Source organism: Oryzias latipes, chromosome 8, assembly GCF_053564925.1.
Source record: "Oryzias latipes strain Hd-rR chromosome 8, Olatipes_Hd-rR_3.1".
NCBI classification, from domain to species: Eukaryota; Metazoa; Chordata; class Actinopteri; order Beloniformes; family Adrianichthyidae; genus Oryzias; species Oryzias latipes.
In genome coordinates this window covers 16,072,831-16,089,987 of record NC_136244.1, presented here as the reverse complement: position 1 = coordinate 16,089,987, position 17,157 = coordinate 16,072,831, and the positions used below count along the sequence as shown (strand labels likewise).

The following is a 17,157-nucleotide window of genomic DNA, read 5'->3' as shown; positions in this document are numbered from 1 at the left end:
TTTATCTTTCTGTCCGCTAGGTGGCAAAAGAGATTTGTCGTTGAATTTTTAGTATGGGCCGAAGAAGAACTTGTCAACAGAGCTTGACCAATCAAAAGCAATCATCCTCCCTGCTGTTTCTTCCGGGCCGCTCAGACTCTGAACTACACCATGAAGTTGTGGTTGTCAAACACTCTTTGGTTAATGTTTTCACCGCTTGACAGATCAGACTGACCTCCAGCTATCCTCCCCTAACTTACTGTGGTGAATTCCGTTTTTAATCGTGTTCTAACCGGAAACTCTCGCGCAGAGATGTCAAACAACGGCGGTTCGGCTGTCGGCCTTCTGTCCTACGAGACGTTGGTTCATGCGGTGGCAGGTGCGACGGTGAGAAGTCGAGACAGAAACGAAAGTCTAAAACCCGATTTATATGTACATGTACTTTCAGTCCAGATGATTCCCGTGTTTGGTGTGGGTTAGTTTTCACGCAGCCCTGTTTTACAGGGGAGTGTGACGGCCATGAGCGTGTTCTTTCCTCTGGACACGGCCAAAAGCAGATTGCAGGGTCAGTTATTGCTGGTTTTACTACATCTGATATTCTAGTTCATCATGAGGGTAGGCATTATTTAAGATGTAAATTTGTCCTTGTTTAAATCAACAGAAATGGTAAGACAATTATATTATAATCCCATTTGTCAGCTTATTTTTTTTAGTTTGGTATTTTATTATAATATATTATTGTTTTAGTATTAAACACTGGTATAAACATAACCTTTATTGCTTTTGTTTCCCATTTGAAAGCTAAATTAAGTGAAAGTCTAATACCAGTATAATTTTTTTTGCATAATATATCTCTTAAGCACAATTCCCAAGTTTATATTGAAGTATAATATTTTCCTTTAGTGGATGAGAAGCGGAGGTCTCGCTCCACCCCTGTCATTCTGGCTGAGATAGCAAAAGAAGAGGGCTTGTAAGTTTTGTTTTCTACCAGTACACCGCATTAAAACTTTTATAACTTTGTTTTTATAACTTAATGATTTCACTTTTTTTTTAATCCTTTAGCCTATCTCTGTACAGAGGCTGGTTTCCAGTCATTTCCAGCCTCTGCTGCTCCAACTTTGTTTACTTCTACACCTTCAATGCACTGAAGAAGGTGGCGGCAGCTGGACCAGGCAAACCCAGACCAAGCAAAGACCTGCTGATGGGGGTTGTTGCTGGTAAGGCCGCATATAAATGAAACATCAAAAACCCTGACCTAAAGATGTATATGGGATCTTATAGTTCTTCTTGCTTAAAAAAAAGTTACAGTAAAGTTGTTGCCTTTTTTGTTTTCTAGTTGGTTCATTACAAGTTTAAACAAATAAAGAACTTCTTATGTTTGTTAGTAAAAGTTTTTGTATGGATTTAGTTGCACAGTCCTGTGACTAGAAGTGACAAATCTTTCATATATACTATACTATGTCTAACCAGGAGAATTACTAAAACTCCAATCTTGTTAAAAAGTGATAAACTTCTACACCAATTCTTATCAATGTAAAAGTTAATCCCGGACAAGCCCCCAATTGTTAAATTCTACAGATTGTAGAAAAAAAAAAACTAAAAGGTGCACAGTGCATAGTCAAAAGTTATGCAAAATAGATGCAAGGTTAATTTGACAAGTATCTATATTTAGAAACTAGTAGACTTTTCTTCAAAAGTGATCCATCAGCAGCAGCAATCCTCAGACTTAGAGTAGTCTCCCAGCTGATATGGACTACATTGTCACTTTGTGACAATTTGGAGGGAAAAATCCTGCAGATCACAAACAAAAAGAACACAGATGCACATAACATCCCATGACCCAAAGTTTGGAACAGTGTCGTCAAATAATGCTCTGTAATCCATCTTAAATGCCAAAATTACTTTTTCATTGCTGCCATAAAATAAAAATGTGTTTTTCAGGGGTTGTGAACGTGCTCCTGACCACGCCCATGTGGGTGGTCAACACTCGTCTGAAACTGCAGGGGGTGAAATTCAGAGACGAGGATCTCCATCAGACTCATTACAGAGGCATATTCGGTTCGTGGTATTTCTTTGTGCAAAAAGATAAAATAAAAGGAGTCTACAATATGTGGATCACTTTCACACCTCATTTAATCCTGATTTTTCTTGTCAGATGCTTTTTCACAGATCATTGCCAACGAAGGAGTAGGAACACTGTGGAACGGCACTCTGCCGTCTCTCATCCTCGTCCTCAACCCGGCTGTGCAGTTCATGTTTTATGAAGCCTTGAAGAGGAAAGCAGGAAAGGGAGGGAAGAAGGTGAGAGGACACAAGAAAAATGGAGGAGCAGAAAGCTTTTGGGGTTCATTTAAGCTCCACCTAACTAAGAGAACCAATTTCTATGGAGATCTGGAAAATTAGTTGACACTTAAGTCAAGAATTTAAAGATAACGCCGGGTAGTTGGAACTGATAAAAAAAAGTGTGAAAATTCTTTAACATTGGAACCTTAGCTCCAGTGTTTACATTCTTTCGTCTACCGCATCTTTTCACCAATCAACGCATTAAACAGAACTCCAACGGATGCTGCCGCAGAGAAAAGCGGCGCCGCAGCCGTCTGTCAGTAATGTGTTGCACATCGGTGCAAAGCCAGAAGGAAAAGTCGCTTTTCTCTGCACCAGAATCTGCTGATTTAAAGATTTCCGGTATGTCAAAAGAACCAGTGTCATTTAGGTGTTGCTGTGACATAATTGGTGTTAAAGGATTTACTATGGTGGCCCTAAAGTTCAAATCACATCAGCAATCACTGAATGCAAAAACACCAGAAAGATCACAACAAGTAAAAGTACAGTTTTGATCCAGTTACCAGCTTAGACGAGGAAAACAAAAAGACATACTCAGAAATGCAGTTTAATCCTGAAATTCCTTTATACATCATGCCACAATAACATGTTCAAACACCAAAAGTGTGAATTTCATTGGAGTTGGTCTTTAAACACCAATTTTTTCATTTAATTTATCATCATTGCAGAACTTTTGTAAGTTAATTTTTTTCAAGTCTGAATGCCGATATTGACAGCAAATGAAAAGGAAAGTGCAACCCTGTAAAAATAAAGTCTAGAGTCCTGAACTCAGTATTGCAGTCATGTTCCAGGATTAATTTAAAAATAAAAACAGTTTTTTCTCTTCATTTAACCACAGATATCCTCAGCACAGATTTTTCTCATTGGAGCCATTGCCAAGGCCGTTGCTACCACGGTAACATATCCTCTACAGACAGTTCAAGCCATCCTGAGGGTAAATTCTTTGTTTGAAGTATTTTAAGCTCATTTAAACATGAATTACTGAATTTTTGAGACGAGATCTAACTCTTCAGAATGTTTGTTTCCTAGTTCGGCCAGTACAAAGGTGACGGTAAAGGCGGTCTGATGGGCAGCCTCTCCAACATTTTCTTCCTCTTCATGGACAGAATCAGGTCAGTACAGCAGGAATTAAAGCCACATACTCAAATATCCGGGTCTTCGTCATTTCTATAAACGTTCTGTGTTGCAGGAATCACGGTGTTCTTGGTCTGTACAAAGGCCTGGAGGCCAAGCTGCTGCAGACGGTGCTGACTGCCGCCCTCATGTTTGTCGTCTACGAGAAGATCACTTCTGCTACTTTCAAAGTCATGGGTCTGAATAAGAAAATGAAGCACTGAGAGCTGCTGTTTGAACACATCAATGCACTTTTCAGCAGATTTGGTCTGTGTCTACAGATGATGTGCAGTGAGTAATGCTTGTTGAAGTCTTCAGCATGTTCTAATAAGGGCAGACAATTAAAATCAGGGGCATTGCCTTAACAGCTTTGATCTATGCTAGAAAAGTTCCTTCTTTTTGTCGGTTTCCATAAATCTATTTTAACTGGGCATTTATTTCATTTAAACAGCTGAAACACAGGTGGTTATTATTTTGCATTTAATTATTAACCAGTAAAACTGTTTCCGCCCTTTTCCCAGACTCTAGGTTTTACATTAAAGAATTGAACTTGCACTGATTTTTAACTTAAATCTTGATTTAAAAAAAACTAAAAACGTAAGAGATTTGTGATCATTACATTTAGCCTGAATCACTGGTGCCATTCCATAAACTCTTAAGTGTGAACTGCAGCCCGATTTTGGAGAAATATAACCCATCTGTCAGTTCTTGCACCTTGAATCGACTTAAACATTTACTGATGTGTGGAATTGTTAAAGATATGAATCAAAAGCTTCATCTGATGCCAAGCGGACCTTCAGTCCTAGCAAGACAATGTTTCACTGTGGCTGATAGTTGACGCCAAACATGGCTCTGAGTTATTCCTAGAAAATGTTTACTGCACTCAACTTTCAGCATTCAAGTCACCTTTTTTTTTTTAAAAAAGGTTTGTTTATCAGATGACAATATTTTTGCTGGCTTTGCCAGCTGATGTGCTCCAAAGGCTGAGATCTGCAGCTACTTTGGTTTTGAGACCAATCACGTTTTCTGAGAAACAACCAGGCCTTTCCTTTTTTTTTTTTCTTTTTTAATACCCATACCTAAAAGAATACTGTTTCTTATCAGATCACCTCTGTTTACCTTTAATTTGACTCACTTGTACAAATTGGGTCAGTTAATTTCATAATGAATAAAGATGCATTAGGACAAAAGTTACACTTCATCACTGATGTCACTTATTGTCCCACCCTGGAATTGTACTTAAAATGTTTACAGAAGTATTTTGTAAATGTTAAGAGACTTGTCTTTATATCATTTTACTAATTTACAATGGTTTTTGAATTTTTTTTTTTCTTTAAATGAACTTCTCTTTTTTATGACTGTCACCACAGAACAATAAAGCTTAAGGAACAGAAAAATCACTTGTATGTTTAATAACATTAAGAATGTTTATTAAAAACTCATTAAAAAATTCATACAGTTAGGAGTTGTGGAAGAGCTGGTGTGTTAGTGATGTGATTCCTGATTTCCGCTCATCCCATCTATGAACCAGCGTGGCAGGAAGGAGTACTGGGAGTCCCTGTGCACAGAGTAGGTCACGTCTTTGTAGGGTTCCCAGGAAAACAAATACACCAGGCTGCAATGAAAGCATTTTGTTACAACCACAACATTTATTTGCTCTAAATATGTAAAAGCTGTGGCTCTTTTAAAGACCCTCTCCCAGCAGTCTTAATTATGAGAATGTGCTTTTATAACCCAAATCAAACAGCCTGTGACCTTTTCTAGGATGTATTTTCTGCAGTTCATCACAAATTTGCCTCTCATTTGTGGGTGGGACTGTTGGCACAGAACAACCCCGCCCCCCTTTACGGTGCCAAGAGCTTAGAGCAGGGAGCCTGTGGGTCGCCCAACATATTTTCTACCTCACAAACGAGCTCTTTTACAGCATTTTCTGTGGTCTACTGATTCACAATAACCTCAATAAAGAAATACTCATAGCTAAATTGTCTTAATAACTGTCCTCCATCAGAAAAATGTCACAAGAACATGTTAAAAACACCAAAAACATTGTTTTATTGGCGTGGGTCTTTAAGCAACTCGCCTGTGGTCGTTTTCTGTGACGATCGCCTTTACAAAGGACAGGAAGTCGCAGCAAAAGTTCATGCAAACGGTGGGCCTCCAGCAGTTGTATTCATTCTGCAAAAGATAAAAAGAAGACTGTTTTCACAGATTCAATCCCTCTAACCATCAATTCTGAAACTCTACCTTGATGAGTTGGGACACTTTAGAGACGAGGAAAGTCTCCGTGGAAACGACCACCCCGTCGTGATCCTTGAAACCTGCCACAATACGAGGAACTCCAGGTAGAAAAGACTGCGCCCACCACTTGAGTAGTTTGAATCTGAATTTAGCCATTGAAAGGATAGTCATCAACGTTTGTTTGCAAACTTTACAGGCCAATGATGAGTCTCTCATTCACCTGTGGAAGTTGCTGCGCTGTTTTGGAGTACAGATCTCTGGAGAGGTCTTGAGCTCCACATAGCAGGCAGGAGGAGGAGGAGCGTTGGGATCTTTATCCCGACAATCCACCTCCCCGGAGAACAGGAGTTTGTGATCTGCAAGTCGAGTCTGAACCACAGTGCAGAAGGCCTCGTTGGTGTTAACCACTCCACTGGGGTCAGGTAGGCTGTCGGCGTTATCTGAAGACAAAGTTTGAGTCTCATCGCTTAAGCATCCGTCAGTCTCCATGACAGTAAAAAGATTTAGCAAACCAAATAACATGGAAACTCCTACCTGCACAGGTGTACTGCTCAAACTTGTAGCCCCAGTACATCATCTCTTTGTTTCTTTCAGGACGCTTCTCCCGTTCAATGCGAGCGGCTTCCGTTTCCACTTCACTGATGTAAACAGTGCCGTTGAACTTGGTGGCTGCCAGCAGCCAGCCCTCCTTTGTCTCGTACGGTGTGGTCAGCAGCTTGGTCAGGTGGCCTCTCCATGTGACAAAGTCGACATCTAAAGCACTGGACGAAGCAGAAGTTGATTGAACAGGTAGACGTGCTGCTAAAGGTCAAAGGTTATTGTTCATCGGGAGCCAGACATAGAAGTAAGAGGGTAACCTCACCGTGGCGAGTCTGCAGTCCCTTTTGATTTAAGCGTCTCTTTGTTGGCTAAGATCCAGCGAAGAATATGGTCCAGCTTTTCTTTCACATTTTCATCTCTTCTTACGTAGCGGTCCTTGTAACCGTCTTTCAGGTCAAAATTGGGATTTTTGTCCGGTTCCACATAGTATCTCATTTGTCGTCCGTCATTAAAAAATCTGCGCTGAGAGTCGAGAGAGAAACATCCCACTTCCACCGGCTGTCTGTACAAAGGAAAGTCTCTCTCGTAGAGGTCCTTCCTGGTGCTCAAAGTCTGAGATCTTAGAGGGGTTTGCCCTGTTTTTACGTCTAACTGATCCCTGTGGTGAGTTAGGGGATCACCATCAGAATGATTTCTTCTACCATGGCCTCTTTCTCGCCTGTATGCTGAATGATGATGGTTGTGGTATCTGGAGTTGGGACTGCGGGATCTGTGATGGTCCATTCCTGTAGGTCAATGGAACGATGAGTCCAACCGCATGTAACAAAATCTCCTCTGGGATAAACTAAGAAAAAATGTATTTCTTTCTAGCTGTCATCAATGAGCTTTTATCTCATTTAAGGAAAAATAAAAAAAGTTTCTTCCAGCATCTACCCCAACTTAACTTATTTACTTTTTTCTATTATACCTCAAAATATTTGGTAGAAAAAGACTAAAGACGATTTTAAAAAGAACCTATTGAACTTTTATTCTCGTTGATTTTAAATAAGGACAAAAGGAGATCTCTTTTTTTGGCAGACCAACAAGCACTGTGGAAAATATGCAACACCAAAAAAAAAAAAAAGAGAGACTAGACATTCAAACTGACAGTTTAAGTCTTTTTTCTTAGGCCGTTAACTAAAAAAGCAAGATTCATTGAAACTAAACATATAAACCAGAATCATTCAATTTCCTTAATGCTTTTATGCAAGTCTAATTCGATTACTGGTATATTATTATTCGACGGCTTCCAGTTGTCACGTGAATTATTGTGGCCACGTATGTAAACAAAACAAAAAAGTGATATGCATTTTGTTTTAACCTTTGCTTGTGGATTTTAGAATTTTACTTTTCTTCAAAACTTCAGGTCATTTTGGGACAAATGCATACGTCAAAAGTGCATTTGTTGGGATTAAATGCACTAAGTTAATTTGTTGGAACTTGATACATTTATTATAATGTACAGATTTACCTCTGATCGGATGTATTTTTGTTTACTTTAATATTCATATCCTATCGTAAAAGCAAAGCATAAAGCAATGAAATGAACACATACCTGTAGATCAGCAAACACTTCAATATTAAAAAAAACAACAGTTGCGTCGTATTTACATGTTTTTCTAACGTCCACGAAAGCGACGTTGTGGAAAAAATGTATGCAAACGTTAGTAAACATGAGGCAGCTAAGCTAACCGGAACAAACGCTAACCAATACTGTGACGCACCTTCCGCGTGTAGTTCCACATCCGGTCCGCTAGATGGCACTACTACATGAATCTTCCACTCCATCTTTAAAGAACAGTTTGGAGTAAAAAGTCGGTAAAATTGAATGAACGAACTGTTGTGCGTTGTTTGAGAGCAAGTCATGCGCAACTTAAGTCTTTCCCTTAACAGATAGGTACGTACGTATTTAATAAACACCTCAAACTTCCGAACAAGCTAACTCATGATATTAGCTTTGTTTACAAATACGTGTACGCAGTTGAACTTGAACCACAAATCGTTTGTCTATATTCAGAAAAAACATAAATGCAATATATTAGCAGCAAAACAGTAACTAACTATAAGTGTGTTGTGTGATAGTATGTTTTTGGTATGATGCCTTCCGTGTCTACTTTGAGTGAATGTGCTAGTTCAGCTAGCAATAGTCGTCATGTCATGTTCACCCAAATACATTTGTGCCGCAGGTATGAACAGGAAACGGGCTCTGGTTTCAGACACTTTCAAGGTGAAGAAAAGAAAAACTGGAAGCGAAAAATTTGGAGTTGTGGATGATCATGGAGATGGTATGCTTATGGCTGTTAACGTTTTTATGTATATATTTTTTTAGATGCATAAGGAAAGCTAGTCACATCTGTTTTTTATTTTATTTTATTTTGAAGGACAAGGTGATATTAAATCCACCATTATGGACCTGATGACTCTGTTTCCTAGGAAACTCTTTAATGATGCGGTACCTCAAATTGTGCTAAAGCACCAACTGTACAGCATACATGACAAAACAATGGTTGACAAGGAAGTGGTAAGAGGATTTCTTCAGCTTCTGGTATGTTCCAATTGTGTAACAATTAAGGGTGTCCTTCCTAAAAGTGACGCCTTGGAATCTGGACTTAAAGCCTTCTTTCTTGATGTCAATTAGCTATAAATCATTTATAAAAGCCAAAGCAACTAAAGTGCTGTACAAGTAAGTAAAATAAAACATCTAAAGATAAAAACACTAAACAAAGGGGGAAAAAGTGACAGTAAAAGGTAGCAGACTGGTTAATTGGTTCTGGTTCACTACTGAGTCATCTTAGATGAAGTGATGAAACGTTTTTAAGTTCTGATAAGTCCAGATGCCATGATTCAACTTCAAACCATCTCTGGCATGTTGTATGTTTGAACTATTTTTGTGCTTCTGCTTGCCCTCCTTGTTGCTCAGAATAAACTGCGCGAGTCCGGATCACTGCTGATGTTCCAGCTTGGCTTTGATGCAGAAGCTTTTGGACTCGTTTTTGCGTCGGACTACAAGGCCAAAGTTCTGGCGGGAGAGGAGGGGAAAGCGACCCGGGCGACGGTGGAGAAGTTCTTGGAGAAAGTAGTGTCCAAGTGCACAGATCTGAGCTTCAGCAAAGACAAAATGCTGAGGGAGTTTCTCTTCACAGATTCGGAGATAACGTATGATTTCTCCTAAGCGCTCCAAGTTCAACGTTATGATTCCTTTCCCTATGTTTTAAAAGTCAATTCTTACTCTTTGTCATCACTCAGGCAGTTGGTGAAATCCGGAGTGTTGACTGTGAGGGATGCAGGCAGCTGGTGGCTGTCCATTCCCAACACTGGCAAATTCATCAAGTACTTTATACAAGGTTGGTGTCTGATGTGATTTTAACCAGCGTTTACTCCTTTAACATGTCTTGTGTCTCTCATTTGAGTGTTTTGGTATTACTAAAAAGTAACGGGACAACCTTTCATTAGGGCGTAAAGCAGTGCTCGGCATGGTGAAGAAGTCCAAGTATGGCGAAGTATTAAAAGATGACCTAGAACAACGAAGAACAACCTCTCATGTGAAGTTCCATATAAAATACCACATCAATGACATTGTTGGTGCAGAGCTGGTAGAAAGGTAACACTTCTTTACTTTTTTTGTTCATGCAGAGACTCCAAAGTCTGATTTTTAACGTTAAGTTAGTTTCTAATGTTTGATATTGCTCATTATATTCCTTTGTTTTTTTGTTTTTTTTCCAGTGTGCCTACAACTTCAGGGACGTTGTTACGATATGTGGACTCGTGAGCTGTCTGAAGTCTCTCAGCTGAAGAGGACAAGTTTCGTTAAATTAAAAATGGCTGTAAATAGTTTGTTTTTTAAATGGCTGAACTTTTCTTTTAAGTTGGTGCCAAATGATCAACTCCACTGAGGTGTTATGAGATGTAAATATTCACACAACTGTCTGCCTTTGTGTTTTGATAAAAACTTTTTGTAATGTGAGATTTTACTAATGTGGGTCAGACCAGCTAGGAGGCAGGAAGGAGGCTCCGTAGATTAGACAAACAGCACAGGGCAGGTTATGTAAGGTGTAAAAGTCTGGAGCCTTTAGAGCATTTTTTTTTTTTTTTTTTTTTTAAGTGTTGCAGGAGAGCTACGTTTTTGTCGGGTCTAATTAAAATAAGTTTGTGTAGAGTGCAGATGGGATTGTTTAGAAATCAGTGGTTATAAAATTAATGACAGTCCCTGAATGCAAATTCTTTTAAGAACAAAAACTGACTGATGAAATCCTAAAAGCTTCATCAACCTTTTATGGTTTTAAACTAAAGCTCAATCAGCACCGACCAGGATAATCCAGTCGACCAAAAAAGACGTCAATGGAGTAATACATTGTGTTTTTACCCTAAATAACACATTTGTTCGTCAGGATGCTGCTTAACTTAACTCAGATTATTGGGAGTAACTTCAACCACCAAAGTGTCAGGTATTTTCTGACAAATTCACAACCTTAACTTTATATGTTGGTATGCATCCCAAATGATCCTACAGAAGAGATTTTACTACATGCGTGTCTAAAATTGTCTGCATTTTGCTAAAAATGTTTAATTTACCTGCAGCTTTTTCTACCTTACCAACAAAAGTTGCCAAGATGGCATTATTTACTCCAAAATGGAATTCACTCTGATCTGCACTTCTACATGAATTCTGTGGAACCAAAACAAAATAATCCTGTGGTTCCTATAGATCCTGCCGACTCATGTGCGAGAAGCCAAAATAAAGCTCAGTTCCGTTTGGTAATCTCGCTCCCCAACAAGTTAGATTCACTCGGCTACCGTGGCAACAAAGTCAGACATTCAGACTTCCACTTCAGGTTAAAAATGTAAACCTTCATTCATCTTTTGGGTTATACCTGCTGATTCTGAGCAGGGTTAAAGTGTTGGAGGAAGCCAACTGGCTACTGTCAGGTGAAAGTGGGGTACACACACACACACACACACACACACACTCAGCTACCTGAGGGGCAATTTAGGATATTGTGTCTCAACCACCCATTCTAATAGAACATGGATTTAAACCAGCACCATCTCACGGTTAGTTGAGAGTGCAAACCACTACACCTCCTTGTGCATTCCCTGCCATTTAACTTTTGTGAAAAAGCATCAAATACATTTTTTTCAAGCAAATGTACCAAATATAGATTTTATTTATATACAAAGATCAACATCAAATTCATAGCTTTGTCTGTACAGTATGCAATGAAGGTTTCTATTAATAAAACTTTCATTAAAACAGCTGTAATTACATTTATGGAAGGAAAGAATCTGAAGCACATTGTTTTTACATACTAGTGTGTTTCTCCTGTGAATGCAGCCGCGCTCCCCACTAGGAGTCACATCCCCTCTAACTGCTGTGCTGCAGGACGTCTCAAAGGAGAGAACACTTCTTGCTCTTCTTCTTTGCAGGTGGGGGGCACAGGACGGCCCGAATAGCCTCATCGAAGACCGTTTTAAGGCCACGCTGAGTCAGGGCTGAGCATTCCAGGTACTTGACAGAACCTGAGGAAGAAAAAAAAGACAAGAGGAGCCTTTGAGTCCCCTAAAGAAAGTGGTTCTTTTCTGATCCCTTTTATTTCAACAAATTCATCCAAAACATGCAGGATGAGAAAACACTCCTACCGATCTCTTTGGCCATAGCTAGACCTTGGGGATAAGTGATGGGGGAGAGTTTCTTCTCCTTCAGCTTCTCCGTAGTTTCCTTGTCATCTCTTAGATCCAACTTGGTGCCCACCAGGATAATGGGAGTGTTGGGACAGTGGTGTCTCACCTCTGGGTACCACTACACAAAAACAGCCATTTCAAGATGTACATAACTCTCTAAAACATCCTACCTTGGTAAAAGTAAAAAAAATAAAAAAAATACTGCTTCTATTAACACAAATGAAATATGTTAAAATGAGTAATTTTGAAAATTGTATGACCTACAACCTTGTAGCTGCAATCATCCAACTGTTGATTGCTGATCTTCCTCATTTGTTTATTGGATTTTTAATCAGAAAACTTTAAATAGAATTCCTTAGATTTACCAGAAGCAGTTTCATGCATCAGGACTTCATACTAGTTTTAGCGTCAGACGTTTAGCTGTTTTATCACCATTTGGTTATTTTTGACCTCATCAAATGACTTACAACTTTATTTAAACTGCTAACAGAAAATTCACAAAAGGCTTAAAGACACTTAAAAATAATTCAGAAAGAATTATTGATACAGTTGAGCTACACTGCACGAAATTACCACAATGGCTTAAATGCATCCTTTCATGGAGTATCCCACTGCTGCTAAAAGCAGATGGTTTTCTTCATTACCTGAACAGGGACTACTCACCTTGGCAGAAACATTATGAAAAGAGGCAGGACAGACGAGCGAAAAGCAGACGAGGAACACATCCTGCTTAGACAAAGAGAACATGTAAACCTTTCTGAAAGAAATAAAGCTGATATATGCCCGTTCATATTTTCTTAAAACTGCTTTCCTTGATTTATCAGAAATATTTCAAATCAATCAATTTAGTTATCAACTGAACAATCAATTGTCTGCTTGACTGTCATTGTACCGTTTCTGCGTGTGAGAGCGGGCGAAGTTTGTCATTATCGGGCCGTCCTCCTGTGTCCCAAAGGTGCAAAGAAACCAGTCTACCATCCAGTACAACGTCAGCTAAGTACTCATCAAACCTGAGAAGAAATGAACAGTAAGGATTGATTAAAAAAAAATATAACAGTGTACACTTGAACACTTTTGTTTAGTTCACCAACTCTGGTTATAAAACTCCTAGAACTGAAATAAATAAAAAACACAAATCAGATATGAACTGTTAAATTAACCTTATCATTTAAATATGAATTAACTGAGTAATTTAGCAGGGACATACAAATCCAAATAAATGAGTACAGTGTTTAGTCTTTTATAATAGTTGTAATTTTTTTAAGAGAAACTACCCATTTCGCTTTAGTATACCTCTGCTGTTTTTAACGCTTGTATTTAAAAACACTAAAAAAAACAGGGTTTACCAAAGTCCAGCAGTCAGTTCACAAAACTTGAAAAAGAAAAAACAGAACTAGCTGGTCAAAAACCTCTTAAGGATCAGGCTTTACTCACAACTTCCTGAAATACATTTCTCTGAGTTAATGACAGTCTACAGCAGAGATTCATACCACTAACACACAAAGAAGCAAATAACCCACAATGTAAGCAGCTGAGGAATAAAAGATTGCAGTTTCAGATACTCACACTGTAGGAATGCAGTGCTCAAGAAAGGAATTGGTGGTGTAGCTGTTGAGGAGACAGGTCTTACCTACACAACTGAGAAGGAAAAGGGGTTGTTCGGTGTTTGGAGAGGAAAAAAAAAACCCATCACAAGCTTGTTACGTCAGATATGAAACAAGTAGGATCCCAATAGGAAATGTCACTGGACAAATACCAAAAAGTTTTGAATGGTGTTGTAGACCATTTTAAAGAAACAAACTTTGATAATCTGCTGGTGTTCCAGCACTGCTTCATAGAGAGTATTCCATGTTTCCCAACCCTGGTACTGGAAGCACATTGTCCTGCATGTTTTTGATGCTACGCTATTCAAATGCACAGGATTTAGCTCATTGTTGACTTTTGTAAAGACTTTGCAGTGGCACTCATCAAAGGCAGCTGCGATTAAGCAGGAGAAGCTAGAAAACACACAGGAGAGTGTGCCCCAAGAATAAAAGGTTGGGAAGCACTGTTCTAACATACTGTGTAAACCACAGAAACAGGTGCAAACAGGAGAGAACTCCAGAGTCACCATCACAGTCCTGTGTGGTCTCCAACCCTGTTCTTGCTGAACTACTGCCCTGCTCGTTTTCGGGTGAACCCTGCTTCAGTAATTACTGGTCACCTGGATCCGGTGTTTTCAGCCAATCAGAAACTGGGTTCACTTAATGCACCTCATCAGAAATTAAACAGCGGGGTTCGCTGCATTCGGCAAAACAAGCAGGGCAGTAGTTCACTAGAAACAGGGAGGGTAAAGAAGACAACCAGCTGCCCTGTCAGCTTTTTAAAAGAATTTTAACAGTTCTCAAACATTTCTATAGGAATTCATCCCAATTCAAACATTCAATATTTGTACTATTTTTTAATAGTTTTTTTTATCTGTGTACTATGAATTTCCTGTATCGTTTTTGCCAACAAAAATATGGCCGTTTGAAACACAACTTTAGCTAATAATGTTAACTTACCTGTCACCGACGGTGACACACTTTATGGTCTGTAATTCGCAGCGGCTAAGCCTTTTGTTTGAAGTCTTCGAAGTAAGAGTACCACGTCTAGTTTCTGTTTGTATATGAGCCATTTGACCGATAATGCTAAGCTAGCCAACAGCGGGAAACGTCACTTTCTTCGTCCACAACTTTTCGCCTATAAAACAGTATAGTAGCCGCCTGCTAACAGCTTTTCGAGCAACACAAACACATATGGAGGGGAAAAACTGTACAGTAACACAATTCAGACTTACCTCGCAACATTCCTAAGCGCTTCCTTAGAAGTTATGTTCAGGGCATACCGGGGATGGCAATCACCCACTCTCCGAGATAAAGCTTCAAAGTGGCCGCTTGACTTCAAGATGCTGCGATTGGTGTTGCAAGGGTCACGTGATAAATGACGTTGACTTCTTGTCATGGTCCGAATCAACAAATCAGTAAATGCAAAGGCTAAAAGGTTATTACTAAAAATAGTTCTGTTTTCAATTTTATCTTTGGCCTTGTAAGTACACTGAAAAAATGTGGGACAAATTAACAAATAAAAACTAAAATTTACACACTTTTTACTTTAACACGGAAAAAAACATCTTATTTGGTTTAATTAATTATGATAATACACTTTCATCTTAATTTTATTTAATAAATCTCCCAATTTTACTAACCAAGTATTATATTCTATTAACTAAATTTAGCAATAAAGTTCCTAATTTTTTTTAATTTATCAGCCCAGATTTGACTTACGTTCCATTTCCCCCAGGACAAACACAATATCAATGAAAACATGCCATTTTGCTCAGCTCTATAATTTAATTTAAATCAAGTTTGTTTTTGTGTATTTATTCCCCTGGTGTTTACTTTGGATGTACAGTTGTTCCTGTGTGAAAAAAATGGGCCAAACCAGGAAGTCCCGGGAGCAAATCACGTGACTACTTCAAAACAGGCAGCACTGCTTTATGCTTTATTTTTACTTTTTGAGATGCTGAGATTCAGGCCTTTCAACTCTTTTTTTAAACATCGCACAATCCACTCATGATTTGAACACAGTGGGAAAATCCCCAATAACTGGCCTTTAAATGAGTCCTTTAGTTTAATGAAGAAAAAAAATGCTACTTGCTATTTATTAATGTTTTACTTTAAGAATAAGTGCTCTTGGGCGATGTACAGATGGGGCAAGAGCACGAAAATGCTGCACATGCCAGTGTCACGCCCAAACTGGTAGTGGTGTGTCCAGAATATTTTACCAGGATGGCAAAGATGGTTCATACCGACGAAGTGGGGTGATTACAATGTACCAAACTTTAGTTAATATAAAATATGTCAAAAAAGTGTTAATCATAAAGGTTAAATAAACATTTCCATGACTTACACTTTAAATTAAGCTTATGTGACAAGTTTGTAAGTAGAAAGCCAAAGTCTTTCAGATCTGTGTCATTTGTATTACTAGCAAGAAAAAAATGTAAAGAAAATAATTTACATGTATAAAAATTCTGTTTTACAGTTTTTCTCCATTGGTTTGGCTCTTTTCTTGAAACAGAATTTACATTCTCAAAACAACATGGACAAATCTCCAAACCCCTTGGCAGTTGTTCACAGAATGGCATTTCTCATTAGTTTCATCAAATTGCAAATGTCTTCGTACATGTCTCAATGTACAGTACATCTTTGCAAGTGATTAAGTACAGGTAGCCTTCATTTGGCACAATTTCCAAGTGAATAGATCTTGTTGATCTAAACTGATTGTTGATTCTCAGTCTAATGGTTGTTCGCTCCAAAATGAGTCAGCATCATTTCATTGTGTCAGTCATCACATGCACAATTGTCAAAATTAGTCAAGAAAATAATACCATGAATACGATATATGAATCCCTTGGAACATTTGATAAATTTATTACAGCAATTGACAATCAGGTGAAACTAGAACTTGACTAACTAAGGAGGATGTCCCAGGCCAGCGAGGGGGCAATATAACTATGTGTGCTGCCATATCTGAGAATGGTGTAGCCACTCACATCCCCAGTCTTGGCCCATACAATACACAGAAGCTCCTCATTTTCTTGGACCGCCTTCGTTTTGATTTGATCCCTGAAAATGAGAGAGATCTCGTAGGGCCTCACCTACCACTATATGTTATTGTATGGGACAATGTGAACTTCCACCATGGCCCGCTCATCAGGGCCTGGTTCACCACTCATCCAAGGATGGTCATAGTGTTCCTACCACCTTACTCTCCTTTCCTCAATCCTATTGAGGAGTTTTTCTCCGCTTGGAGGTGGAGAGTGTATGAGCATCGGGCTCAAGATCAGAGGTCCCTGCTCCATGCAATGGATGTTGCGTGTGAGGATATTACAGGAGGTCAGTGTAGGGGATGGTTGCGACATGCACGCCGTTTTTCCCTTGTTGCATTGCAAGGGAGAATATACGCTGTGATGTGGACAAAAATCTGTGGCCAGACAGACAGCAGCGTGAGGATGGCCAGCAGGGTGAGGACGATGACCAGGAGGAGGGTGAGGACAGCGACCAGTGAAAAACTTTTAGTTGTGAAACTCAAGCATTATTTACAGCACTGTAGGCTACATATAATTTTCATTGTTTTTTGTTTGTGTTTGTTTATAAAGTATATTATGCTGTATACATTTTCTTTTTACTCTGATGTATGACAGTT

General features: G+C 38.9%; 4 protein-coding genes across 7 annotated transcripts; 2 read left to right on the top strand and 2 right to left on the bottom strand.

Moving 5' to 3' along the window:
- Positions 1 to 100: 100 nt before the first annotated feature.
- slc25a17l (solute carrier family 25 member 17-like) lies at positions 101 to 4,832 on the top strand. 2 transcript variants are annotated; one of them, XM_004071675.5, is made up of 9 exons: positions 101 to 366; positions 484 to 544; positions 883 to 949; positions 1,042 to 1,196; positions 1,921 to 2,037; positions 2,135 to 2,280; positions 3,161 to 3,256; positions 3,352 to 3,434; positions 3,512 to 4,832. In XM_004071675.5, the coding sequence occupies exons 1-9, from the start codon at positions 292 to 294 to the stop codon at positions 3,657 to 3,659; spliced, it is 948 nt and encodes a 315-aa protein (XP_004071723.1). In that variant the 5' UTR covers positions 101 to 291; the 3' UTR covers positions 3,660 to 4,832. The 2 variants fall into 2 exon arrangements, with proteins under 2 accessions (XP_004071723.1, XP_011476510.1); XM_011478208.4 differs by having other exon boundaries at positions 210 to 358.
- A 4-nt stretch (positions 4,833 to 4,836) lies between these two features.
- dxo (decapping exoribonuclease) lies at positions 4,837 to 7,953 on the bottom strand. Its single transcript, XM_078951584.1, has 7 exons — positions 7,814 to 7,953; positions 6,536 to 7,004; positions 6,208 to 6,434; positions 5,894 to 6,113; positions 5,680 to 5,815; positions 5,516 to 5,610; positions 4,837 to 5,050 (listed from the first exon to the last, which is right to left on the bottom strand). The coding sequence occupies exons 2-7, from the start codon at positions 6,994 to 6,996 to the stop codon at positions 4,921 to 4,923; spliced, it is 1,269 nt and encodes a 422-aa protein (XP_078807710.1). The 5' UTR covers positions 6,997 to 7,004; positions 7,814 to 7,953; the 3' UTR covers positions 4,837 to 4,920.
- On the top strand, positions 7,897 to 11,505 carry LOC101158277 (winged helix repair factor 1). Its single transcript, XM_004071443.3, has 7 exons — positions 7,897 to 8,149; positions 8,439 to 8,537; positions 8,634 to 8,773; positions 9,173 to 9,408; positions 9,499 to 9,596; positions 9,706 to 9,853; positions 9,976 to 11,505. Exons 2-7 carry the CDS (start codon positions 8,441 to 8,443, stop codon positions 10,019 to 10,021), a joined length of 765 nt encoding a protein of 254 aa, XP_004071491.1. The 5' UTR covers positions 7,897 to 8,149; positions 8,439 to 8,440; the 3' UTR covers positions 10,022 to 11,505.
- On the bottom strand, positions 11,400 to 14,928 carry LOC101158699 (ras-related C3 botulinum toxin substrate 1). Of its 3 annotated transcripts, none has more exons than XM_020705319.3 (6): positions 14,750 to 14,928; positions 13,498 to 13,569; positions 12,824 to 12,941; positions 12,595 to 12,657; positions 11,890 to 12,049; positions 11,400 to 11,769 (listed from the first exon to the last, which is right to left on the bottom strand). In XM_020705319.3, exons 1-6 carry the CDS (start codon positions 14,911 to 14,913, stop codon positions 11,639 to 11,641), a joined length of 708 nt encoding a protein of 235 aa, XP_020560978.1. In that variant the 5' UTR covers positions 14,914 to 14,928; the 3' UTR covers positions 11,400 to 11,638. The 3 variants fall into 3 exon arrangements, with proteins under 3 accessions (XP_020560978.1, XP_011476511.1, XP_020560979.1); XM_011478209.2 differs by lacking the exon at positions 14,750 to 14,928 and adding an exon at positions 14,475 to 14,731; XM_020705320.2 differs by lacking the exon at positions 14,750 to 14,928 and adding an exon at positions 13,688 to 14,047.
- Between the last annotated feature and the right edge of the window lie 2,229 nt (positions 14,929 to 17,157).

What these genes read in the sequence shown, in the direction of transcription:
- slc25a17l (XM_004071675.5), top strand. Translation starts at nt 292, where the DNA reads ATGTCAAACAACGGCGGTTCGGCTGTCGGCCTTCTGTCCTACGAGACG. An exon ending in GCTGATGGGGGTTGTTGCTG is followed by an intron (nt 1,197 to 1,920) that starts GTAAGGCCGCAT and finishes TGTGTTTTTCAG; the next exon opens with GGGTTGTGAACGTGCTCCTG. An exon ending in CAGGAAAGGGAGGGAAGAAG is followed by an intron (nt 2,281 to 3,160) that starts GTGAGAGGACAC and finishes ATTTAACCACAG; the next exon opens with ATATCCTCAGCACAGATTTT.
- dxo (XM_078951584.1), bottom strand. Translation starts at nt 6,996, where the DNA reads ATGGACCATCACAGATCCCGCAGTCCCAACTCCAGATACCACAACCAT. An exon ending in TGAGCAGTACACCTGTGCAG is followed by an intron (nt 6,114 to 6,207) that starts GTAGGAGTTTCC and finishes CTTTGTCTTCAG; the next exon opens with ATAACGCCGACAGCCTACCT. An exon ending in AAGTGTCCCAACTCATCAAG is followed by an intron (nt 5,611 to 5,679) that starts GTAGAGTTTCAG and finishes TATCTTTTGCAG; the next exon opens with AATGAATACAACTGCTGGAG.
- LOC101158277 (XM_004071443.3), top strand. Translation starts at nt 8,441, where the DNA reads ATGAACAGGAAACGGGCTCTGGTTTCAGACACTTTCAAGGTGAAGAAA. An exon ending in CAATGGTTGACAAGGAAGTG is followed by an intron (nt 8,774 to 9,172) that starts GTAAGAGGATTT and finishes CTTGTTGCTCAG; the next exon opens with AATAAACTGCGCGAGTCCGG. An exon ending in CATCAAGTACTTTATACAAG is followed by an intron (nt 9,597 to 9,705) that starts GTTGGTGTCTGA and finishes ACCTTTCATTAG; the next exon opens with GGCGTAAAGCAGTGCTCGGC.
- LOC101158699 (XM_020705319.3), bottom strand. Translation starts at nt 14,913, where the DNA reads ATGACAAGAAGTCAACGTCATTTATCACGTGACCCTTGCAACACCAAT. An exon ending in CGCTCTCACACGCAGAAACG is followed by an intron (nt 12,658 to 12,823) that starts GTACAATGACAG and finishes TTGTCTAAGCAG; the next exon opens with GATGTGTTCCTCGTCTGCTT. An exon ending in AGCTATGGCCAAAGAGATCG is followed by an intron (nt 11,770 to 11,889) that starts GTAGGAGTGTTT and finishes TTTCTTCCTCAG; the next exon opens with GTTCTGTCAAGTACCTGGAA.